This window comes from Larimichthys crocea, chromosome I (assembly GCF_000972845.2).
Source record: "Larimichthys crocea isolate SSNF chromosome I, L_crocea_2.0, whole genome shotgun sequence".
NCBI classification, from domain to species: domain Eukaryota; kingdom Metazoa; phylum Chordata; class Actinopteri; family Sciaenidae; genus Larimichthys; species Larimichthys crocea.
Window position 1 is genome coordinate 22,029,919 of NC_040011.1, and position 25,027 is coordinate 22,054,945.

A 25,027-nucleotide genomic window follows, 5' to 3' on the forward strand; every position below is an offset into this window, starting at 1 on the left:
GAGACAATGCCATTTTTTTTGTTTTTATACTCACCACTGTTGTTAGCTTTTGTGTCTATACATTTTTTGAGATGAAGAAATTACCATTGCATGCTTCTACTTAAATGCCCCACTACATGATATAATATCACTGTAGAATAAACTTTTTCCATTTTCCATAAATTTCACCCGAAAGTCAAATATCCTGAACTTCTTGTGAGCAGTGTGTGAAATCTGAAATCTTTAGTTTCTGGCTGCACCTTCTCTGCTGTTTTGTGTGAAGTCATGACCTAACTCTTTGATTTTGTTCTAAACACATTCACATCAAATACAGTTTCAAATGTTTGCATCAGTCTATAATTAAGAATTACAAAATCTTGATCTGGCCATTTCTACTCACATTTTTTGTTCCTGCCCCGTCTTACAACCCTTTTGGACTCAAGTGCAAGTTGCCATTGAATATAAAGTAAATGAAACAAGAGATTTAGTCAGTGTATGTGCTTCAGCCTAATTATGGAATTGTACTTCATTTATTTGTATTTGGTATAAATATTATTTTAAATAATTGTATTCACAGTTCGATTGACTGGAAACAGAGTTTATGACAATCCTGCGTTCTGTCCCGATGCTGTGTGTGTTTGCAGAGCAACATGAAGCGGGGCAGGTGAATTTTCAGATCTGTTGGCAGACTGTGACAGAAACCATGATGTGCATGCAGCCACTGGCTCCCCACAGGAAGACCACATACACAGAGTGCTGCTGTCTGTACGGAGAGGCCTGGGGGAGGGACTGTGCCCTGTGTCCACCCAGAAACTCCAGTACACACTACACAACAACACACACACACTTACACATACACACACTGTCATGTAGCATTAGGGCAGGCTCGTGCTCATCATGTTTATCATCATTAGTTGTACCAGTTGTGTTTTCCAGCGCTTACACAAAGGAACTCGCTCGCAGAGCTGTTCAGGGCTGCCAATGTTGAAATGATATAACTGAATCAAAGCTTTTTTGGCTGAATGACAAACTTCACATTTGATTTTTACCTGAAATTTCAATGTTATGAATTGATTTCATAACATTATAATAATATTGCCCACCATGTCAACATCTTTTCCCACGATTTACACCAACAGTAAAATACAGCCAACACGTCCAGCATACATATTTGGTTGTCAGACAAGTTAATGATCATTATTAGTATTGATGTTACAGAGTGAGGCAGCTGATTTATGTCTCTTCTCTCTTTGTGTCACTGTCTCAGAGGACTATGCGTCCATGTGTAACCTTCCTCTGAGTGAAGGGCAGCGACCATATGGTCGTGACGCCCTTGTTGCCGGCCCAATCCATGAATATGAACCAAGCCCAGAATATTCACCATCATCCGAGCAGCAAGTTGTGCTGCCTTTTTACGAGAATGAGGAGCGTGAGTATTTTGTATTTGATGTATCCTTTATTTTAATAGAGGAGAGGCACTGAAGCACAGTCTTATATGGGACTACTGCAGGGGCCAGTAGAAGTTGAGTGAAATGTTAATGTAGGTGTGAATTAAAAATCATAAAGTGGATTGATGATGTTCTTGCAAACTGGATAAAAAAAAACTGCAGAACATTCTCACGTGTCACATCCAACATACATAATTTTAGAGTGTGGCGATGGCTGCTAGTCTTCTCCAGGTGTAGGGTTTTTTTATATTAATGTTATTAACGTCTCTTTTGGACCTGTTGATTTCAGAATGAGCATTTTGTTGTCTTTTGTTCCACAGATCCATACAGGGCATTTGAGGGCCTACAAGCAGAGGAGTGTGGGATACTGAATGGTTGTGAGAACGGTCGATGTGTCCGGGTTCAGGAGGGTTACACCTGCGACTGCTTTGATGGATACACCCTGGACCTGTCCCTCATGGCCTGCATTGGTAAGAAAGCCGTTCCACACGTGTAAAACTAAGAAATCTATAACCTATATCTTAATATCTGTCATGTTTTATGGCATATCTTCCCTTTTCTGTCCACAGATGTGAATGAGTGTTCAGAACTAAATAATCAGATGTCACTGTGTAAAAATGCAAAGTGCATCAACACAGTGGGCTCCTATCAGTGTGTGTGCCTGCCAGGCTTCACTGCCTCTGACAAACCCAACTACTGTGTGGAGGAAGCAACACACCTAACATCAACACACACGCAGTGAGCACCAACGGATTCTAGGGGGGCGACAAAAGACACTCAAACCACACACACAAGCTTGTATTACTATACTTGTGAGGACGTCCCCTGACTACATTCAATCACTGCCAAATCCTCAACACTAGCTTTAAAGGGGAACTCCCTGATTTAGTTTAAGGGTCCAAAACACTCCACAGCAGATGATCAGCAGTGTCCTGGAGGACAGTTAGAAATGTGGTGCTCGTACAACAAAAGCAGAGAGTGTAGCCTAAACTGTTAAAAAACTAATGATGATCTTTATCCAAAATCATAATTAAACCTGAAGAATGTAAACTCTGTCTCTAAAGTTCCCTGATCCTGATTCTACTCTTACTCCATCATTTAAACCCTGACTTAAATCAATCCTGCTTTTTACCTTCATCATTATTTTTACTTCCTTAATTTCCCTTTTAACAACACCATGTATTTTTGTTTTTATAGTACTTGTGTTATTATATTAATATAACATAATAATATATTTGTTACATTTTCTTTATTTGAATGGTTTTCCAACTTGGACATTTTCAATAAAGTCTTTCTAAATATAATACAGTACTACCAATATTAAGGCCTATTTACTAAAATATCAAAAATATTTAATTAAATAATTTTATATTTTTTTTTACTGTTTGTATGGAGGCATTCACATTGCATTTATAAAAAAAAAAAGTCTCAGTTTTTCTTAATTTTCAAGATAATTAACTCATTTCAGAGATAAACCCTGAGCCGGCTTTGGCATGAACCATGCCCACCTCTCTCACTCTGGTTTCAATTAAATCAAATTCAATTTTATTTATCTAGCACCATATCATTACTTCAGTTATCTCATACAGAGCAGTCTAGACTGTACTCTTTATAACAGTTCCACCATGAGCAAGCACTTGACCGAGGTGGCGAGGAAAAACTTCCTTTGAACAGGCAGAAACCTCGGGCAGACCCAAACATGGCTCATAGGTAGACCGTCATCCACCACCACCGGTTGAGTTAAAGAGAGAGAGGGGCGGATAGAGGGAGGGGTTCACGGCTGGAGAGCCAGTGTTAGGGGCTGTTGTGTTTTGGGCAGGGGGGGCTGAGAGCTATCCTGTTAATTCAGAAACAAGGAGATGTTTTTCCATTCAGACTTATCTCAAGATTATGAGAACTTGGTAATGAAACGAATATTTTTCCAAATGAATGCAGTATGATTCTGTAGTTTGCAGGAATCAGTAGAAGAAGAAAGCTAAAGCGAGACTCCCTTCCTCTCTGCTCTTGGTCACACTTAACAATGACTCCATGCAACAATGTTTGCACAGTGAAAACAAAAGCAGAGTCTCTGCACACATTTTTGGCTTCTTGATTTACTCACACACAATCAGAAACTGTTATTGGCCTTATTTTGATTCAGCAACGCAGAACCACAGTTTATAGTGACGTTATTGTGATGTAACAGCTCCACCAGTGCTTTTACTGCTATGACATGTCTGCTGAGTACGACAGGCTTGAAAAATGTTATAAATATAAAACTTCCTAAATCAAACAGTAAAATAGACTTATTTGCAGTTTTAGGTGGTCTGTGAATTGTTTTACAATAGTATCTGTAATACTGGTGGTATATTTTGGATTTTATTTGAAGGTTTTTTTTTTTCTTCTTCTATATTTTTTATATTTGGATTTTTACAGAAAATGCTGGAGACTAAATGAAATGTGCTGGTAGTTAATATGGAGTGATTCTGCAGTAAGTCGACAGATGTATGCTGATGTTTCGCAGGTACAATGTTCACCGCGTTAACAATCTTAGTTTCTGTGTTAGCATGCTATCATATGCTAATTCACATTAACCATTAACTGCAGCTGAGACTGATGGACTATATTTAGTTTGGCAGGTAATTAGTCAAATTATTAATTTGACCTGATGATAACACTAGAGGGAAGTTGTTTATGTGTGAAGCAAGTTTTAAAACAATTTATCCAAACCTGGAGAAAAAGTCAAAATCATTCCAGTTCACCATCTGCTGAACATTCATGGTAATGCATCCAGTTACTGACATTCATCTTAAGTACTAAAGTTGGACTGAAGTGGCTTATGTTTGCTGCTTTAAATAATCCATTCAAAAGGTATACCCACATTTATTATGCTGCCTGAGTCAGTTTCCTGCAATATGATGTATTGTCATAGTAAATAATAATCATTTAATATTTAATTATGGTATATGCATTTAAAATTGTATGTATTAACATTAAAGGGAGGGTGAATGGCCTTATCCTCATTTTATTACTCAATTTTAAAAGACAAATGACTCAAAGAAGTGTGAATCAGTTTGCCTTTAAACAGAGCTCTATCACTGTTTCCCGTTTTGGTCCTTAAAAGTATAGAAATACAAGCGTGTGTACACACACACACACACACACACACAAACACACACAAACACACACTTACTTAATCAAAGCCCATATATTCTGCACTGTATAAGATACACACTAAATGAAACATACCGTAATTTACTTGAGATGAAGAGTCAACTTAATCTACTATGTGGTGCCTTTGTGGGGGATAGAAACAGAATTGTATGAATGTATGTTTTGTCTGTTGCTTTTCTAAGGTTGTTTCTTATTTTGTTTGTAAGTGGGGTTGTGTGTGTTCTAAGAGGCCATTTTGTTCATTTAAAGGGATAGTTTGGGTGTTTCAAAATGGGGTTTTATGAAGTGCATAGTCGTGTGTTAGCTATAGTGGACAGCGGTTAGCATGCCTCTAGTCTCGAGAAGCAGACAAGGACAGACAGGGTCAACAGAACAAGGTTGGTGGCTAAAATATGTTTTTCTGTTGAGCCTGTTCACAGCAGTGCATAGCTCTGCTGCTGTGCTGTGATCCAAACTGGGATTCACTGACCAGCATTTACTGTAGGTACATACACATAGTACCTCATACAACCCCACTTTAAAATATCCAACCTATTTTTTTAACATATCGACAAACCCTATAGACTTGTGCTGGGGGATCCAGTTGTTGTTTTCTACCCAGTCAAAACTGATTGTGGATATTTAATTCTGTGAAGAGGCCAGCTGTCTACTCCCTCTCTTCCTCCATCACCATCCAACTGTCTGCCAGAAAGAAAAGCTTGTTTCTACAATACAGTGTCACCAAATCATTTATATGCACATTTTGATGTATTAAAGAAAGTTGCTAACGTAAAGTCTTTGGAATAAGTTTTTTGTTGGATTTTGTCTTGTAAGACAGCCAAACAGTAAAACTACTTGTCTGGAATGACAGACAACAGATGCCTTTTTTCTTCCAAAGAATTAAAAGACTTTATTTCATTTCCTGGAATTCCTTCCCTTCTTCCTCCCCCTTGTATGTGCTGAATAACTGAAATTAATTATATTGTTCATGCTTCTCTTATCTTTGTTTCACTGCAAAGTCTTGCCAGGTTGCTAAGCTGCTATGGGACAGCGATGGGAGAGGAGAAACTTGTGTACATTTAAACAAAAGAGTGGAGGAACAGCTGATGTATTTGTAATTTGTACATGAATAAATAGCTTTTTCTATGAATTCATATTACAGTGTACATTAAACCCCTTGATAATAAACCATAAATTGTGATATTTATATTGGCTGGCCTGTCAGTTTTTACAGTTGGAATCATGATACATTGATTCTTTTTTATTCACTGTACTTGCATTCTTCAAGTGTTGTTGTGTCGTTAGAAAGGTTACAGGTTTTCATGACAGGCACTCAGTACAAGATCAAAAGAGATCGAAAACAGCAGACAGGACCTGAGGTGCAGGCTGCAGAGACATTTCAGCACATAATAGCAGGAGGTAAGATGCTGGCAGGTAGAGCATACATAGAGCACCATAACTAATAGTGGCTGGCATAGTGTGTAGGAACATCTGCACTGAGTATTGGCTGGAAATCCCAAGGTCAGAATGGAAGACACCTCCTAAGGTGGTCCAGGTACAACATTTGAGGTCTCTATTTAAAAGAACAGCTAAGATACTGCGCAGAAGCCTCAAGCTCCCAGGCCTCTGGTAGAGGATGTGAGCTTGAGGAAGACACACACCACAGGGTTAGAAGGGGATTTTTATATACATATTGTGTAAAATACATAACAGTAGTGTAAATACATAACAATAGCAGATATGATAAACTAACAACAGCATATAGTCCAGTCACAATCATGAAGGTTTATTTGACCTTGTCCTCAGCGTTAGCTACAGCTATGCCATCACATGATCATGTTTTCTGTCAAAATGTAATCATATTATGCGTTATGTATGACCTTTACAAAACTTTGAGGAAGGTGCCAGTGTGGCTTCAGTGTGCCCTGTGTTTCTGTTTTCATTGTCAGTGGCTTTTAGTTAAGTCAAAGTACAGACACAAAGACCCACCATTTCATGGTAACACTGAGGAGGAACATTCCTGGAATGGCACTGACGTCACAGTCATCAGGAACATCAGTAATACTAAGCTCACCCCATACGCTCATGGCACAGCCATTAGAAGCAATTTGCATTTACATCAGCCTGTAGTACTTGTAGTTGTAGTTGTTACAGTACATACCTGATTTGTTTGTGTTCATGCTCAGAGTTCTTTATAGATCTTGATGCATGCTGCCTTATAGGACTATAGACCTCACTTGAGGGTCCAAAGTCCACCCACCACAGTGTCGGAAAATCCTGCGTGTCCCCCCCCCCCCACTGCAGGACACACATGAATCTAGGGGTCTTTTTCAAGGAAACTTTGGGTATCAGACACTTAATTTCCTGTATTTTTATGAATCTAGTTTTTGCACTGTCTCAATTTGTGGTGGAAATGTCTTTAATCCTTCCTGTGAAGGAAAACACAAAATTCAGGTGCATGGTAGCAATTGAAAATATAATGCAGTAAGGCTCCCAGACATTATCTGTTGCTTTCAGAAATGTAATATCCCATAGGTTGGCTTTAGACATCTATTATTCCACACTCTTAACAGGGAATGGCTGTGGCTCAGGAGGTAGAGGGGGTCCACTAATGAGATGAGATGATTGGTGTCCTTGAGCAAGAAACTGAATCCCATATTGCTCCCAAAGGCTGCACCATCAGTGTATGAATGTGTGTGAATAGGTAAATATGATGTAAAGTGTAAAAGCAGTTTTTGGACGAGCTGGAAAAGCTGATATAGTGCTAAATTAGCTTGTCTGCTGTAACTAGCATGCAAAATTAGGATAAGTTAGTAAACAACAGTTCTAAAAGCTAACAGTTGAAACCATTCTTTTGTTTTGCTCATCAGTTGCCTTCACATCTTGAGACTTTGTGAGGAAAAAAGGTAAAATTTCAGTTTAACATGTTCACCATCTTAGTTTTGCATGCGTGTGTGTTTGTAGCAAAAACACTAAACACATTTTTACCTGAAATGTAACTTAAGTAAATATATATATATATATATATATATATATATATATATATCTATATAATATATATATATTATATATATTATTATAATATATATTTATATATATATATAGCTGCCCTATTACAGCCTGTCTCCCTTCTCTGGTCCCTCTCATCTCTTCCATCATCCACTCCTCTCTCACCACTGGAAGTGTTCCTACCCCATTCAAAACTGCTGCAATAACCCCAATTCTGAAAAAACCTGGCGCTGACCCCACCAACTCCAATAATCTACATCCAATCTCCAATCTGCCTTTCATTTTCAAGATCCTTGAGAAAATAGTCACAACTCAGCCCAACACTCATCTATCCAATAACATTGTGTATGAACAATTCCAATCTGGTTTCCGCCCCCTCCATAGTACAGAAACGGCCCTCATTAAAATCACCAACAACCTCCACATGGCAGCTGATTCTGGATTACTCTCCATCGTCGTCCTCCTCGACCTGACTGCAGCATTTGACACCATCTGTCACACCACCCGCATCAATAGACTTTCTTCCATTGGCATCACTCAGACTGAGATTCACATCTCAGCCATCCTCTGTCACTTCAGGTGTGCCCCAGGGCTCTGTCCTCTTCATCATTTATCTCCTTCCCCTTGGTAGGATCTTCTGCAAATATAACATAAATTTCCACTGCTACGCGGATGACACCCAGCTCTACCTCGCCAGCAAACCCACCTCCAACCTCCCGCCCTCCTCCCTTACTGACTGCTTGACAGAAATAAAATCCTGGTTCACCTCAAATCTTCTTAAACTGAACAGTGACAAAACTGAGGTTCTTCTCATTGGCACCAAACCAACATTATCCAAAACCAGCAGTTTCTTTATTGACATCGACAATTTCTCCATTTCCCCCTCCACACAGGTTCAGAGTCTGGGTGTCATCCTTGACAGCACACTCTCTTTTCAAACTCACATCAACAACATCACCCGGTCTGCCCATTTCCACCTACACAACATCAACCGCCTCCGTCCCTCCCTTACTCCTCATACTACTGCCATCCTGGTTTATAGCCTCGTCACCTCCCGCCTGGACTACTGCAACTCCCTCCTCCTTGGCCTCACCCAGAATTTTCTCCATAAGCTCCAGCTGGTCCAGAATTCAGCTGCCTGCATCATCACCAGAACCCCTTCCATCCACCACATCAGTCCTGTCCTGCAACAGCTCCACTGGCTCCCCTGTCAAATCCTGCATAAATTACAAAATCCTTCTGCTCACATTCAAAGCCATCCATAACCTCGCACCACCATATCTCTCGGATCTTCTCCACGTTGCTGCTCCCCCTCACTCCCTCAGATTTTCCTCCTCCATTCACCTGACTGTCCACTCTGCCCGTCTCACCACCATGGGGAGCAGAGCGGCTGAAAGCTCTGCTCCCCATGGTGGTGAGACGAGCTCTGGAATTCCAGCTCTGGAATTCTTTACTTTTTTTTTTACCATAAGGAACATCAACTCAGTTTCACAATTTAAGTCTGTACTTAAAACCCACCTGTTTAAATTATCCTTTTCCATTTGATTTAATTGCATTGTCATATTTTAACCTGTTTTTAATGTTGTGTTCTTGTAATTTGGTATACTTTTATGGTTCTTTTGTTTTTTGTTTGTTTCTGTTATTTGCTGTCTACTTGTCTTTATTGTAAGGTGTCCTTGGGTGACAGAAAAGCACCTATGAAATAAAATGTGTGTATTTGGGTGAAATCATTTATACTGAAATTAATTGTTGTGGGGATTAATCCTCCACATGTCCCATGAGAAAATTCATGTATGCAATTTCATGACAATCCATCCAACAGTTGTTGAGACATTTCAATAATGAGAAAAAAATGTCAACTTTGAGACATTGTTTATATGTTATGCTGGTCTGGCTTAGTCTGTTCCTCCCCTCTGTCTCTATCTGTAACTACTACTCAGTGATATTTGCAGAGCTGTCCACACCAACCTTTGTTTCCAGTAAACTCAGAATCTATTTATAGTCTGCGTGTGAGTGAAAGAGAGGGAGAGTGCTTGTGAAATGTTATGTACTAGAGAGACAGAGTCAACAGCCTTGCGGCACTTAAAGTAACCTTTTGTGTAGTATTGGCTATCCTGATGATGATGAGCACTGATAATACATGGTTATGATTTGTGTGGCAGAAGTCACCTGGCAGTAATGTTTGTCTGGATCACAGTTAGGTAAGTGCATCCTGAAATGGTGTGTGTCTGAAGAGAACTGCAGAACTCACATTAGTTTAGCTAATTATAATAATTATGTATGCAGGAGGTCTTCTTCAATTATGAAGACATAAATGCATTTTTCCACAACCTTTCCAACAAATCAGGTGATACTGTGGACTTGATTTATGCTGTGTTTCTACACTGAGCAGTAATCAGTGGTCAAACTTTACGATATATCTATGTTTATCATTTTATATAAAAAACAAACAGTATCAATATGGGATTACCATTAAAGGAAGTTGAATGGTCGTGAATAGGTATAACTAAAATACTTGCTCTGGTAAATACAACTTTGTGGTGTCCATCACATCACCCTTTGTTTCGTGCAGAGGTGCCAAGTAACGAAGTACAAATACTTTGTTACCTTACTTAAGTAGAATTTTTGGGTATCTATACTTCACTGGAGTAATTAGTTTTCAGCTGACTTTTTACTTCTACTCCTTACATTTTCACGCAATTATCTGTACTGTAACGTCCAGCCGGACGCGTCAGGAATAAAGAGGCGTTATGTTGCAAACAGGCTTTTATTGCCAACAGTCTTATTGCAGAACTCGGTTATTGTAGGCCATAACCACGCCAAAACGCACATAACATGTCCCACTCTTCAGCCTCACTCGTGCCGTCTCTCTCTCAACGCACGCTCACACACACGCACACCCTCTCACCTGCTCCCCCGCCCCCTTGCTCTCATACAGGTGCATTCACGGACCATGGGAAACCACCGAACTCACATTGCAACATAAAACACATAACTGCAGGGTCGCTACAGTACTTTCTACTCCTTACATTTTTAAAACAACCTCGTTACTCGATTTCCGTCATTCAGTCTTCACAGAGGCGACTTATGAGATCAACACAGATGGAGGAGAACAGTGTTGGCTGATGGCTGATTTTTATTGGCAGATTGTCACACTCTACAGCCAATGGTATCGTTTACAGTGTGTGCACGCCTGACCAATGACAGGGCGGGTTCTAAACACTGAGCATCGGCACTAAAGTTCAGCTGCTTAGCGAGCATGGACTCCTCACAGAGCTATGACGTCATTTTGAGACTCAGTTAAAGTTTAGTCAACACGTGAGACGCCCTGAAACTTTAGAATGATAATCAATAAGAAGTTATTTGTTTAGTTTGATGGTAAAAAATCATGAATGCAGCCTGATTGTATCTCAGTGCTGAAATCTCGTATTCTAACATATATAACAGATGTAAAGCTTCGGAGCTTCTTAGATTATCAACAGTAGGTAGTGATGACAGAAAGCTGAGAGCTCACCATCACACTGAAACTGTCACAAGGCTGCAAAAGCTGCTCTGATTGTTATTTAATCCTGCTGCTGTTTGTCTGATGTATTTGTCTGTTCATTGATAAGAGGCTCACTGGAAACAATATTAATAATAATAATTAATAATAATGATGATGACAAAAACTTGAGACAAGCTTGGCATGATTAAAGAAAAGTGTGAATAGAACGGCTCTTTAAAGCATCCTGCAGTAGAACTGTGTGGGTCAGTCTGCATTAGAGAACAAGTTATGAGAGCAGTGGGGCTGTACATCTTATTTAGCACGTGTAAAGTAAGTAGTAGTTTCCTGTACCATCTTTAACAAAACACTTCCACGATAGAGTGAATTTGATTGTGACTGGATGAGAAGTATAAACATATACCATTCCGAAACACTATCGGTTTGTACGTGATGCATCGCCCCTGCACATTACAAATCATGTCACACGCAAGCAAGGAGAATTTATGTAGCCTAGTGCGAAAATGTTCGTAGCAGAGACTCAAGAGAAATCTGTTTTTTATGAGAATTATTATTATTATTTTTGATGAATCACTTGGATTAATCATTAATTTTGACAGAACTATACTGTATAGTGCTGTTATACATAGCATAGCATGTATACCATTACAATATGTATTTACTTATTTACTTATAGTCATATAACTAGTCATCATATCTTTCGCTCCATGAAACACATGTTAATGCTCAGTAGCACACTTATAAAGTATGGTTCCTTAATGTATTTGCATTATACTAAAATGCATTCATTTTCATTGGGCATATATGAGGCTGAAACAGGTAGCCTAGTGCATCCCAAATGTTTCAATATTATATTCCATATTATAACATTTTAATATAACATTATAGTCATTATGGTCTTGATGTTGATGTTTTTGGGGGGAGGTCGTGTAGAGCACTACAGGCCACTGAGGCACTGGGCCTATAACATCTGATGGCTTTACAGTATGCCTAATGCCTTTACATTACTTTTACTTTTATACTTGAAGTACTTTTGAAGCCAGTACTTTTACACTTCTGCTTGAGTAAAAAGCTTGAGTTGATACTTCAACTTCTACAGAAGTCTTTTTAAACCCTAGTATCTATACTTCTACTTGCGTAATGAATGTGAATACTTTTGACACCTCTGGTTTCGTATAAGTTCTATTTACAGTCTGCTATTTAAATTGCTTAATGCATAACTTAGTCTTTAAAGAAATGTTTTGTCAGTGTCAGTATTTTTTGGCGTTTTGGAATAAGTTGTTACATCATATCCATCCGTTTTCTGTAACCGCTTATCGTTATCAGAGTTGCAGGGAGCCGGAGCCTGTCCTAAAATACAATTGAGCAGAACTGAATCATATGATAATCAAGATTCAAAATTCAAGGTTCCATACCAATATAGCTCATAGTGCTCCAATACTTGCATATATGTGGTAGTGAGTAAGTGGCCAGGGTCAAGCCTCTTAACACCATGCAATTGTAGTGGGTTGGATAATCCTACAGTTGAGTAAAATCACATCTCATAGGACAAAGACATAGGTCATTGCAAGGCTAAACAGAACTTGCATTGAGTTATGCTAGTTTAGATAAATTGTTATTTAATGCTGCATTAATACATTTTTATATCACCATTAATAGAGCATGTGGTGACAAGCAGGGGCAGACTGGGTCAGAAAAGTGGCCCGGGAATTTAGAACCTGACTGGCCCACTTGGGCTGGGGCGGCGGATGATGGTGGTGGATGCTGTCAATGTTGGTTAATGCCACTGAGCGCTGTCTGGCCCTAGACCATACACAATACTGATGTTTTACAGCCAAACTAGCCTAAATGCGTTGTGCTAAAAGTTCTCTCTCTCTCTCTCTCTGTCATTCACTCACTCAAACACACCATACTTGAGAACTAAAGAACTGTCGGGGGGTCTGTGGGCACAAATGTTGTGATTTTTAACACATAAATGAGGCATTCTGGTGTACTCGGAGGAGAAAATAGAGGGAAAAGACAACATTGCTTCAGTTTTTTTTTTAAAGCAGATTTAGTACTGACTGAGGTTCCTATCATTGTAATGGCGAGAATGGCTGGAGTGTATGAAACTGGTCTAATGGGGAGCTGAGGCTGGTGAGCAAAAACAAAACTCACTTTTTAAAATCTTTTGGCCTGGACCAGCCTTTCAAGGGCCGATTCCGCTTCACCAGGGGCCTCTTAGGCTGCACTTACTTCCTCCACCACTCCTGCCCTATTCTCATCTGCATTTTGATAGCTGTACTGTCAGATATTAAATATGAAAAGAGACTCCCACATGCTCGAGCTTTACACATGTCCTGAGATTTTCAGCCAACTATGATTATAGAATATATTAGCCTACCCTTTACAGCAGGTAGCCTACACACACACACACACACACACACACACACACACACACACACCTGTTGCTGTGCTGGTTCTCTCTGCACTGGGCTGCCTGTTCTTTTGTTCATTTGGGCTCCTAATAAGAGGCATGGATGGCCCAACCTGACTGTACGCACTGGTTCAAGCTGGGTTCGTGCATACGACTTAGGCGTCGGGCTGCTTCTTCTTTTCTTTTTTCTTTCTTTTTTTGTTTCCTGTTATTCTTTTTTTTGCACGCTGTACTCGGCCAGTTCGCTCATAGACGGTAGGAAAATGTAACGTCAGCGTGTCACTTGCAGCACCACACTGTACCGGGCTGGCCCACTGAGCCACCGGGGAAACTCCTGGTACCCCCATAGGCCAGTCCACTCCTGGTGCCGCCAGACGTCCTGGAGTACTGGCCGTTCTGTGATTCTCCAGATCACACTGGTGGCCAGTCCACCCCTGGTGACAAGGTTGAAGAGGCACTCTACACCCTCCCCATGTTAATAGAATTGACACTGGCAAGGATTAAGTGTATAGGGAGGACAAAGGGAGTATATGTTACTTGTCTAGCATGAAATAACAAAACTGAAGTTGGAAGAGAGTTGAGCATGTAAAGACTGTTATTGTTGACAGTACAGCATACATCTACCTCTGGTGCAACTTGGACACATCATCAATGTTGTATCCTGGCTTCACCAGGTGTTTCGGGTCTTACAACAGACTGCCAGGGTTACTACAACCCCCACTTGCCCCCCTTCTTTAACCAGAGACATCTGGAGGCCTTCTCCGCTTCCTCCATGTTGTTCTTGATGGCTCTCCTGCTCTGCCCCATGATGCCCAGGGTTCCGTAGGCCCAGAGATACAAAACAATGTGTACCACGTCATTAGAGTGGAATACGGGATAGGTTTAACCTCTCACACGAGCAACAATGTATACACACACACCTACTGCACGTTTGTGAAGGGGCTAGTAGAATATCACTCTTTTAGAAATGCTAAAAATGAAAATCACCTAAACTCTACTACCAGTTTTCAACCATGGTCAAAGTTATCATGGATTTTGGTGGGACAGGAAGACGTGCAGAAACAAACATGAACGTACGCACAAGCATATTGTGACACATTTCCTGCTCTGCTCTTTTCCACTTTACCTTGTGTAGTTCCTATTTTTAGGTCAGTCCAGGGAAACCAGCCAACACAGGCAGGAAAACTAAGTTGGGAAAGAATTGAAGGAAGTCTAGTGGCCATTTGGACAAACAACTCAGACCACTGGGATCAGTGTTGGCTAAATGCGTAGCAGTACTGTATATGGCTGACAGACAAAGGACATCAGAATGATATGAATATTTGAAGAAAGAGTTAGATAGATTTGATCTAGAACTGACAACTGGGAACATATACGTGGTTTAGAAATATAGCTTTGTTTCTCCAGATGGATTTGGGCTGTGATGTGGATATATATGGACAAAAGGTGGAAGTATACATGTTTAAAAGTTGGATCTATGTGGTCTGCTGGTAGATCTTAGCTCATCAAAAGTGTCAGATGAGGTAAGTTGCATTTATAGTTGTCTATATGTTTGAAGACCAACATTAAAAAAACAATATTGTCATCCATAATGAATCAAATCCAATTTGTTGCAGGGACTTTGATTGATTTATTAAACTAGGACCTAAAATATCTTTTTGAAATCAGCTGCATTAGCTGCTGTCTGAATTTGAATGTGCTGTAGATGAACACTGAACATGGAAGATGTCCTTATCAGGACTTACTGTTTGATTATTGCTTTGATAGTTTTGTGGGAATTATACATACATATGATATAAATCCACCAATTACAATTTTACATTGGCGCAATAAATGTAAAAACTATTTTCTTTGTACATGGCAATATGTATCATATGTTTTGTAAAACTCAGGTTGCCTACAGTCAATGTCTAGCAGATTAGTATAATGGAGTGTAGTCCCTAAACTTTTTCGGTGTGGGCCACATCAACTTGCCTTTCGGTGATGGGGGGCCGGGGTCAGTCTATAACCGGAAATGATATCAGTCCCACCAGGATTTCGCGGCCTTTTTTGAAATAGTTGCGGCCTAAAATGCCTGATGTTGCATGAGGTTTTCAAAAATTGCAGTTAAAGGTGCGGTGCATTTTTGTTTCGATTTTGTTGCGGGAGGAAGTGAAAGTTGCGATAAGTTAAGATTTAACAGTCGCGGAGATGGCGCAGCGTGCACTCAGTCCACAGCCCCGGGAAGTGGCGAGGTCCGGGCAGGAGGGCGCTGTAAAGCTCGCGGCCGGAGCTGTGAGGCACCTTCGACCCCGAGCCTTTCCAAGCCGACCCAAAGCTGGTCGCAGCGCACCACCGCGGAAGAAATGCGCCCGGCGGAAGCCAGCCAGCGAGAGTCCCACGAGGGGATCCTCCCGCACCGTGCGGCCGTCCCTGAGCTGCCGAGTTGAATCCCGGGGCAGACTGCGCGGAAGTTGATCACGAGCAAAGTCACGTTGGGATATACCATTGTGTGAGGGGATGAAAATTAGCTAGTACTGGAAATAGTTCGTAAATAAGGTAGATTTTAATTAAGTGTGGATATTTTATAATAGGAAAATGCAATTTTGAAAAATAGGCCATGTTTAGAGGGATTGTTTGGGATCGTTAAGTGGGCCACTCCAATTGTTTAGGCGGGCCGGATGTGGCCCGCAGGCCGTAGTTTGGAGACCCCTGATTTACACAATGACCTGCTTTTACCTTTTACAGCCTGGTATTTATAAATGAACACAAAGCCTCATGCCTTTACATCATTTGTTTTGGACTTGCACAGAGGATTGCATCATGAGACACATTCTGTTGACACGTACGGCTGCTGCTAGCAGGGTAACCGAAAACATGAGATAAGACCCAAATAGAGAAGACTGAGGCAGAACTGGTGCAGATCTTTCTGAGGGATGCTGTAGGAGAAAATCTACTGTACTGTATATTTTCATTATAACTGATTTAAGCACTGTCTTTGTGGTTGAGCCCAACTGATGTATTGGTCAACTGATATTATTGACGTATATATTGTCCAATATGTGCTGATATGAAAACTATTGATGTCACCACAAAAGAGTCAGTCACTGTGTTGTGTGATATTCCAGGATTAGTTTACGTGAAATAAAAGGTATTTCAGTGGCAGTTGCTGGAGTCTGGGGCAGTTACTGCCATGGCAACTGCTGCTGTTATGAGCAACTTTTACAAAAAAAAAATTATTTGCATTAATCTCTCAACATCTGTCTCAACCACTGCCGCTGTGTGGGGCAGCTGCCTCTGACATGCCGCTGTGCTGCTCTGCAAGTGAGATACCTTTAGTTTATGAAAGTTAGTAGATAACTGTGGCAGGTTAGGAGGTTATGAATGTCATTCTGCAGCAAACTGTTGCTGGAAAGGAAATACACAGTCAGCTACTAATACACCCCCACTATTATACAATGCGACAACAGCACCAACGCACTCTGAAAACTCAACGACTGCCACTGACTTTTTCTTGGGTCGAGTAAATCGGAAAGTGCAACTCGCTACTCGCAATGTGTTGAAAGGGGCTCATCATTTTGTTTTGGAACTGGGGAATTAAAAGACTTATCTATCTATCGCAGTGGCAGACTGCACAGCGGCACAGTTGAGAGATTAATTAAGAAAACCTTGCAAATTAATGCAGAAATCATGTAATGGAAATGCTATATCCAAAAAAAAAACTTTGCGAGATAACGCAAAAGTACACTTATACCGTTTTTTTTTGTCCACTTGTGATTTTAATTGATGAGATTGTTTTAGAATCAGTCTTCCTGTTTATTATTCTTGCAAGATTACTTTTACTTTTGTTTATTACCATACTCATATAGCCTTTGTTTAGCAAATCTAATACTCTGCTCTGCCCTATGAGTAAGAAGATAAATATTTTCCATATGTGTTTTCCAAATCAGCATGTTTGTTTTTTAATTGCCTTTGACCTAGAAACTGGTGTTGCTTGCATCTGACAAAGGAGATCATCAGGCCCCTGCATAAGCTTTATAAGTTCCCCATAATACAGAAGGGGTTATGTATTTATTGAAAAGTTAAAGTTTAAACAAGCTGGGGACCACTGAGTAAGTGTGGATTGAATTTAGAAGCAACTCTTACAATACTAGGCTGTAATCAGAAATACAAATAGTTATATATTGCAGGACTAAACAGAGTCTTGATAATTCAGGGATAAAAGATCATCTGTTCTAGGTCTTCTTAGATCTTATATCATCTTATAAGCATTGTAAAATAAGCATGTTCTCCAGGTGTCAATAAACACATACTCATCACACGTGTTGGGGCCCCCAAAGAAAATGTTGTACATTTTAAAGCTATGTTACGCTATGTTTATCATTATTTATTATTCTTCACATAATACTGCATACACATAATACACATATTCACATAATACCTTAAATGAAGTATTAATAAAGTATCCTGATGACAGTTTATTTATCAGCAGCCAACATGTACAGCTGTCTCTCAGAGACACCTTTAAACCAGAGCGTTTAACAAATACACAGTGTGTATACAGAAGGACAGTGTGACAGAGGAGGACGGTGTATTTCTATGTCTCAGAGGTTGTTTCTTACTTCACTACTTCATGCTGCTTCATTCTCCACCTTTAGTTTAATGATTTTTCCACATCCCCAAAAATGAACCAGTTCATGTTTATTTTTTTCATAAAATACTGAGGTTGATTTGTTGGGGGAACTTTGCAGCTGTCGGCTCGTGATCTTGTGGTTAAACCTCAACCTGAACTCTCCTGCCCTCTCTTTAGTTTTCTGTGCCATGGAGCTGTTTGCGCTACAACTACAGAGTGCAGAACCACTTTTTGAACTGTTTGTGTGTTCTGAAACGAGACCTTCAAAAAGTTGCCTCGAGATATAGACCGATCTCAATTACTACAACACTGCTACATTGTCTACCTTTCAGGCCATGCTCAAGTAAAATAATAACCTTTCACTTTTGAATTACTAAAAAACATATGTAAGCATCATTTTGTTTTTGTTGATTATTACAAATTAATGAAGCAGGTGGGATGTGCACAATGATGAAACAGAACATATGACACACACACACACACACACACACACACACACACACACACACACAGTGTCATCTGTTTAAGCTGTCCTACAGCTTAAATACTACTACTTAAGTTTTATATTGATCTTCTTCAAGCAGTGGATTACAATCTGATTTACAATTAGAAATTAGAAATTAGAATAAGTAGGGTGTCGTTTAGGTCAGTTGGTAGAGCAGCCGCCCCATGTACAAAGGCTCAGTCCTTGCTGCAGAAGCCCAGGGTTCAAATCTGACCTGTGGCTCTTTCCTGCATGTCATTCTCCATCTCTCTCTCCACATTTCCTGTCACTCAGCAGTTATATAAAAAAATAAAGCTTGAAAAGGCCAAAAAAAAGAAACCCGAATAAGCATTGAGCACAATGACAGCAAGGTGTGCACTGTTACGAGAGGCAGAGAAAGAGAAACCGTCACACTTCTTTTATAACTTTATAAAGCCTACCTGTAGTGCATGCATTGCTCATCTCTCTTCTAGTCAGCTATTTTGAGGATGTATCAAAGAAGAAAACTTACTGAACTAAAATTGCGCATGTGATTGGTTACTTTCTGATGAACAGTTTGCTTGTGAGGCAGCCTCTGCCATCAGTGTATGAATGGGTGAATGTGATGTGTAGTGTAAAAGCGCCATAAATGGTCAGAAGGTGCTATATACATTTAACATTTAACATCACTTTCAGAGATGTAATAAACCTTATGTGTGTGTGCCTGTCTGTGTGTGTGTGAGTGTGTGTGTGTCAGGTCACATGACAGGACTGCTGCTCCAGGCTGCAGTGTTTACCAACAACAGGAGGAGGTCATAGTGTAGGATACACTCCACTATGGGAGTCTCTGTGCTTGACAGCCAGTAGCAGCCTGCAGTATCCAGTCACAGTTCTCGTTCTCTCAGTGAAGGGACTGATCTTTAGCCTGGATGACTGCTGTTACACTGCGATTCAGGGGGTAAGACTTGACTGTTTGTAAAATATAGATTGTGAATTTTGTGTTACATTTATGATTGATCGTTTCGGTGACAGGAAGAACAAGATTTAAAGACTATTTGCAAAAGGAATGAACAAAATGACTGTTTTAGCAATTAAGATTAAAGATGGATTGACTTTGTGTAATTAAGGCTGTCACTGTGTGTGAGATAGCACAAACAAAGCAAAGATAGCATAAATTGGTATTTAAGAGCAGAGGACTGTGTGTGTTGGTTTGTGGTTCTGTGCGTGTTATTGTATTATACTTTGTATGCAAATATGTGTCTGCGTGTGCATCCACGAGTAATGTACGTCACTGGATTGTGTAGAAGCACACAATGACGCATCCGTAAAGCAGACGCAGAGACACAGTGATCCATTGTGGAGGCAGAAAAGCACAAGTCATGCTAAAGGGCACAGCTGACCGTAACATGAACGGCCAAGCCATGAAATCCAAAGAAAGGAAACATAAGAATCTGACAGTGTGTGTGTCCCATAGCAATTGACATATAATGCGTTAATGTTTGATCTACCATGAAAGCAGTGTGATGTCCACACAGACGGCGTGGAAGAGTTTTATAATGGCCTGTTTGTTGTTTCTTAGGCATCACTGCATCACACTGTAAGTAAGCGCAAGTGTTCTTGTTTTATTGTGTGCACTTTAAGTGTAGGTTACCTTCTCAGTCAAAGCATATATCAAATAGTAAACAAATACCATAACAATATTTGATTTATCTCGAGCAGTGACCTAACGAACATTTACATCACACTTGTGTCAAAGGCCTCAGACAAGTCCAACACCAAGCACAGCTGAGACATTCACAAGACTGTCATTCACATTTTCACTAGAACAGGCAAACACTGCTGTCGTACTTGACGGTTTTCCATGAGGGATTATCTGCATGGGTTTCCACTTGGGGTGCTTGTTTCCTTACACACACGAAATACATGCAATATTTGGAGATCAGAACAGGAAAGCTGGTTACAGAATAGAAGAATATAATTAAAAATAGTGTAATGTAGAACTGTTAACATCTTTGGAAATTATAGCAACTCATGAAGAGGAATTACTGAATTAATCATGCTTCGTGTCTCAGCGGTGGACCTAATGCAAACAGATCAAATGTACTGTCTTTCATTCTACATGTTAAGTTAATTTTATTGATGTGGTATTTGCACAAATAATGATTAAACTTGTGATGAGAGACACTTTCTTTTTGTAAAGTTTTGTAATATTTAGAATAAAAGTATGAACATAAAAGTACCCTCTTCCTTGAACCTCCCCAACGCCCCTGAGACTTTTGCCCCTCTACCCAGCCCTTTTCATTGCTTTCACCCTTGTCCCCACCCTGTATACACCCACCACCTAAGATTGTGTATATAACAGATGAGGTGAAGAATCAAAATATGCTTAAACTTGTACATACAGTTACATGTACTGTACATATATTAGACAGTATATATCGGGCGGAGGAGGTTTCCACATTAAAGCTACTTAGACAGAATTATAGTGGCTCCTTAATGTTTAATCCTTAAATATTGTCTATTATTGTCTCCTTATTTACTCCAATAAAACATTCACATTGCAGTCTCTGGAGAAGGCTGTGTAGAGCTGACTGTGAGTGAACACAGGCTGAGGAAGGTAGAGGGCAAACTTGTCCATGGCCTCACAGGCCTGACTTCCTGTCTTAACTTGTAAGACTTTAATTTTTTTAATCATGGTCAATGGGTCAATGAGTTTAGGACCTCAACAGGCAGTGCGTCCTTGTGATTGTCCTGTGTGGTCAACCTGGAAGCCTATTCAGTCCCATTCTCAAGACGCACTAAGCAAAGTCCATAGATGGAAGGCTTAATACACGCTGCTCAAGCAGCTCCAATCACCTCTTCCATCTCATTCACTGCTGACTTTCCTCAGACATTCAGCTGAAAAGAAATATTTACAATGCAGTGTTTCTGCACTCAATTCAATTCAACATAACAGGGCCTTGTCAGACCTTGTTAGACCATGTCTGAATAAGGTGGTGTATATAAATCAAATCAGATTTTATTTGTATAGCCCAAAGTCACAAAGTACATTTCCCTCTGAGGGCTTTACAATCTGTACAGGGAGTGACACCCTCTGTCCTTAGACCCTCGGTTCCAGTGAGGAAAAACTTGCCCACAAAAAACCTTTAACAGGGAAAAAAGGTGGAAGAAACCTCAGGAAGAGCCACAGAGGAGGGATCCCTCTCCCAGGACGGACAGACGTGCAATGGATGTCACGTGTACAGAACAAATCAACACAAACATACTGTACAATTACAATGACTGATAAAATGACAATGAATTACAATGAATGATAAAATGACAATGAATTACAATGAATGATAAAATGATTACAGTAGCAGTGGAACCTGTGATAGAGATAGAGACACAGATGCACAGCAGCAGCAAATCATGAACTAACTATAAACTGTAATGGAGATATGGTAACAATAATGACAGTAATAAATGTGTAGTGGACGTCATGCAGGATCACAGCAGCAGCCACGATCCATGAGAACCTGCTGGACGACAGAGCACAGAAACTCCAGGGAAGAAGTTTAGTTAGAACATGCATTAATGAGACATGTAGTTTACAGATGGTGGTGGTAATGGTGATGGAGAGAGAGAGAGAGAGAGAGAGAGAGAGAGAGAGAGAGAGAGAGAGAGAGAGAGAGAGACTGTGAATGTGAGCCAATCTCTCTTCACATTGTCTGGCAGTTTGCTCTCTATGGATCTGATCACCAGGGGATTTTTGATGGATCCAGTGCTTTTAAGCTTGATGAGGTCATTCAAGACCTTTTCTACAGCTTGAATTAGGTCAATCACCTTCCTTGGCTCGTGTGACCTTACAGGGGGATCCTCTCCAGGTCCTCAATTATTTCCAAGGCAATGGCTGGCTCATTTCCATACCTATTTTGAAGCACTCAAAATATATCTTCAGCACTGTTGTATGTAGATAGGCGTAGGTCTCTGCATATTCTCTCGTCCACACTGTCAAGGAGTTGGAACTTCTTCACTTCCACTGAACCAGTTGGCTCTCCCTGCCTTTACAGGCTTTCCCAGTCTCTTCTCCATCTGTGGAAATTCCTCTTGAAACCAGCAAATTTAGGTAGACTGGTTGGCTTTAACCTCATCACTGGTTGTTGAACTGTCACAGGTTGAGGTTCTCTTCTTTCCTCTTCTGTCACTCTTTGTGCAGTGAGGATTTCTGCCCTTCTGACTTCAAGGTTGTTGCCAAATACTTTCAGGTCTTTTACCCTGCTCTCCAGGTGTGCTGTCTGACCAGGTGGGATCCATCTTTCCCAGTCTTTCAGGCTTGTACTTGCATAATGGATCAGTCTCCTCACTCCTTCCAGCTGCAGTTCATAGCCATCTCTATTGATAGCAGTGATGGGACATGCATGAGCTCTTTCACAGGCTACTCCTGCCTTTTGGATTGCAGAGCTTACCTCCTCATCACCATACCTTTGCCAGAGGTTTGATTGGACTGCTTTCCGGACTTCATCCAGTCTTGCGACACACTCCTCCGTTGTCTTTTCAAGCTCATCCTGCTGGTGCTTGCCAAGCTTGACTTCTCTGCATCATTGGTTCCAGCTTCATTATCCAACAGTAGGCCAGCCCTGTACTCTTCATTTGCATTGCTGATGTGTGTTGTGGAGAAATTGCTGAAGTCAAAGGTCAATGGTGAGGTCAGGAAGGAAGAAAGTGTTCAGGAGCCTCTGATGTCTTATGCTGTATTATTTATTGACGCTTGGCCAAGGAGAATTAGCGACACTCTCAAAGTTCATCAGAAGTGCCTCAGTCTGTCTCACATTCTGCCGAACTCGTGCTGGTGGATCGACTTTAAACCACAAGATAACACACAAATACTACACGCCCAGAATTAGTCAAAGAGAATGTCTTTACCCATGCAGGTGTTATTGTCAGCATATTCTAGTCTGGAGACACAGATGTCTGTTTACGCAGATTGGAACGTCAACGGCCAGCTATCTATTATGACTAGGAAGGCAGCAATAGGTCTCTTCGACCCTGGCCACCACAGTGTTGAGATAGACTGGCACCTAGTCAAAGCCAAACAATTAATACTGCCGAGGACCTCAAGGCCCACTCATGACCTTGAGTAACTTAAGGATAGAAAATTCCATAACAACGTGCCTTGCCAAAGACCAGAGCATGATGAGCTACTCATCAGCCACCGTGAAGGAAGACTCGCTTCACAAAAAGTAAAGGTAGTAGGAGACCTCGTCCTTTGGGAGGGCCCTTTGAACTCCCTTTTGTAGCTCATGCTTGATCATACTATTTTCAGCTATGCTCAGGTAGTTTGCCTGCTTGGTGAAGGCAGTTTTTGCTAGGGTCCTCTCTTGCTTCAGTTGCTTGACTGTCTTCCCGGCAGTCTCCTTCACCATGTTGAAGAATTTCACGTTATTTCTTCTTTCCTTTGTGTCAACAGCTTGACTTTAGGCCTTTGATCCTCGTGTTCCTGCCATGGTGGTTATCAACTGTCAAGTTCTATGTGTTTTGTAACCACAACTCTGCCCAAACTTGAAAAATGCTTGAACCATTGAAGGATGCAAAGGACAACTCAATTATTCTTATTCTTCCATTTTTGATGATTTCAGTAGATAGATAAATGATGGAATTGAATAGAATAGGTTGATAACCTTCAAGAAACAGAAAAGACATTCATTAGTCTCAAATAACTAAAATATTTTCCCTCAAAGTTATCCTAGTTTCTTGATTCTTAACCAAAGTAATTCAAGTTAACTTAGAATCTCAAACCAGTTACGTAAAGTATCATCATAATTAAAATCATAAATAATAATTAGCATACCAAAGTTTTTCAACTTAAACTGTAATTTACTTAATAATAATTAACCCCAGTTGTGGAGAAGCATGACCTCATTACACCATCCACATCAAAGTTGTTTCTTTCCTACCAGTTGCGTCTTTCAGATTAATCAGGAATTCTAGTCCTTCCTTACTTCCAGGAGCAAGTGAAAAAGACTAGCTGCATCTAAACATTTAGTGCAATGCACTCCCATTGGGTGCGCAGGCAAATATGGTCCCTCTAAGAGTTCCTGCTGAGAGCACCAACATCTCTTGTGTGTGGTCGCCCTCTGCAGGTTTGGAGTGCAGATTCCCCAGTAAATGCTCTTAAAAAAAATTAACTGAGATCTGACATAACATTGGGAAACTGTTACCACTGCACCATTAAGCCACAATGGCTGACAATCGACAACAAAAGGTCATATTAGTACTATAAACAATACATAATAAAAATACATGATGAATACAAGATGAAGACCTGGCTCACACAGTTTACCCAAACACCTGTCTAAACAGTCCAGGTCAGGGTGTCAGGTTACAGTGACAGGAAGTGACCTGGAACAAGTACGCTTCTAGCTGTTTGGTGCCGTCCTGCACCTTTGAACCCCTCCTCTTCATCAGATGAACTTGACCTGTTGAC

The 25,027-nt window shown here is 40.4% G+C and overlaps 2 protein-coding genes across 6 annotated transcripts in view; both read left to right on the plus strand.

Annotated features, from left to right (window-relative positions):
- Nucleotides 1-5,766, plus strand: part of ltbp1 (latent transforming growth factor beta binding protein 1) — a 101,659-nt gene extending 95,893 nt beyond the window's left edge. For all 4 annotated transcript variants that reach the window (XM_019267704.2, XM_019267711.2, XM_019267718.2 and 1 more), the window contains 4 exons: nucleotides 624-797; nucleotides 1,247-1,408; nucleotides 1,748-1,897; nucleotides 1,997-5,766. In XM_019267704.2, coding sequence (XP_019123249.1) covers nucleotides 624-797; nucleotides 1,247-1,408; nucleotides 1,748-1,897; nucleotides 1,997-2,169 — 659 coding nt within the window. In that variant the 3' untranslated portion in view covers nucleotides 2,170-5,766. The remainder of the gene's footprint in view (nucleotides 1-623; nucleotides 798-1,246; nucleotides 1,409-1,747; nucleotides 1,898-1,996) is intronic.
- Nucleotides 5,767-14,670: 8,904 nt separating this feature from the next.
- The window catches only part of rasgrp3 (RAS guanyl releasing protein 3 (calcium and DAG-regulated)), a 35,278-nt gene continuing 24,921 nt past the window's right edge, over nucleotides 14,671-25,027 (plus strand). For both annotated transcript variants that reach the window (XM_010751974.3, XM_019267667.2), the window contains exon 1: nucleotides 14,671-15,009. The gene's annotated coding sequence lies outside the window, so the exon portion shown is untranslated. The remainder of the gene's footprint in view (nucleotides 15,010-25,027) is intronic.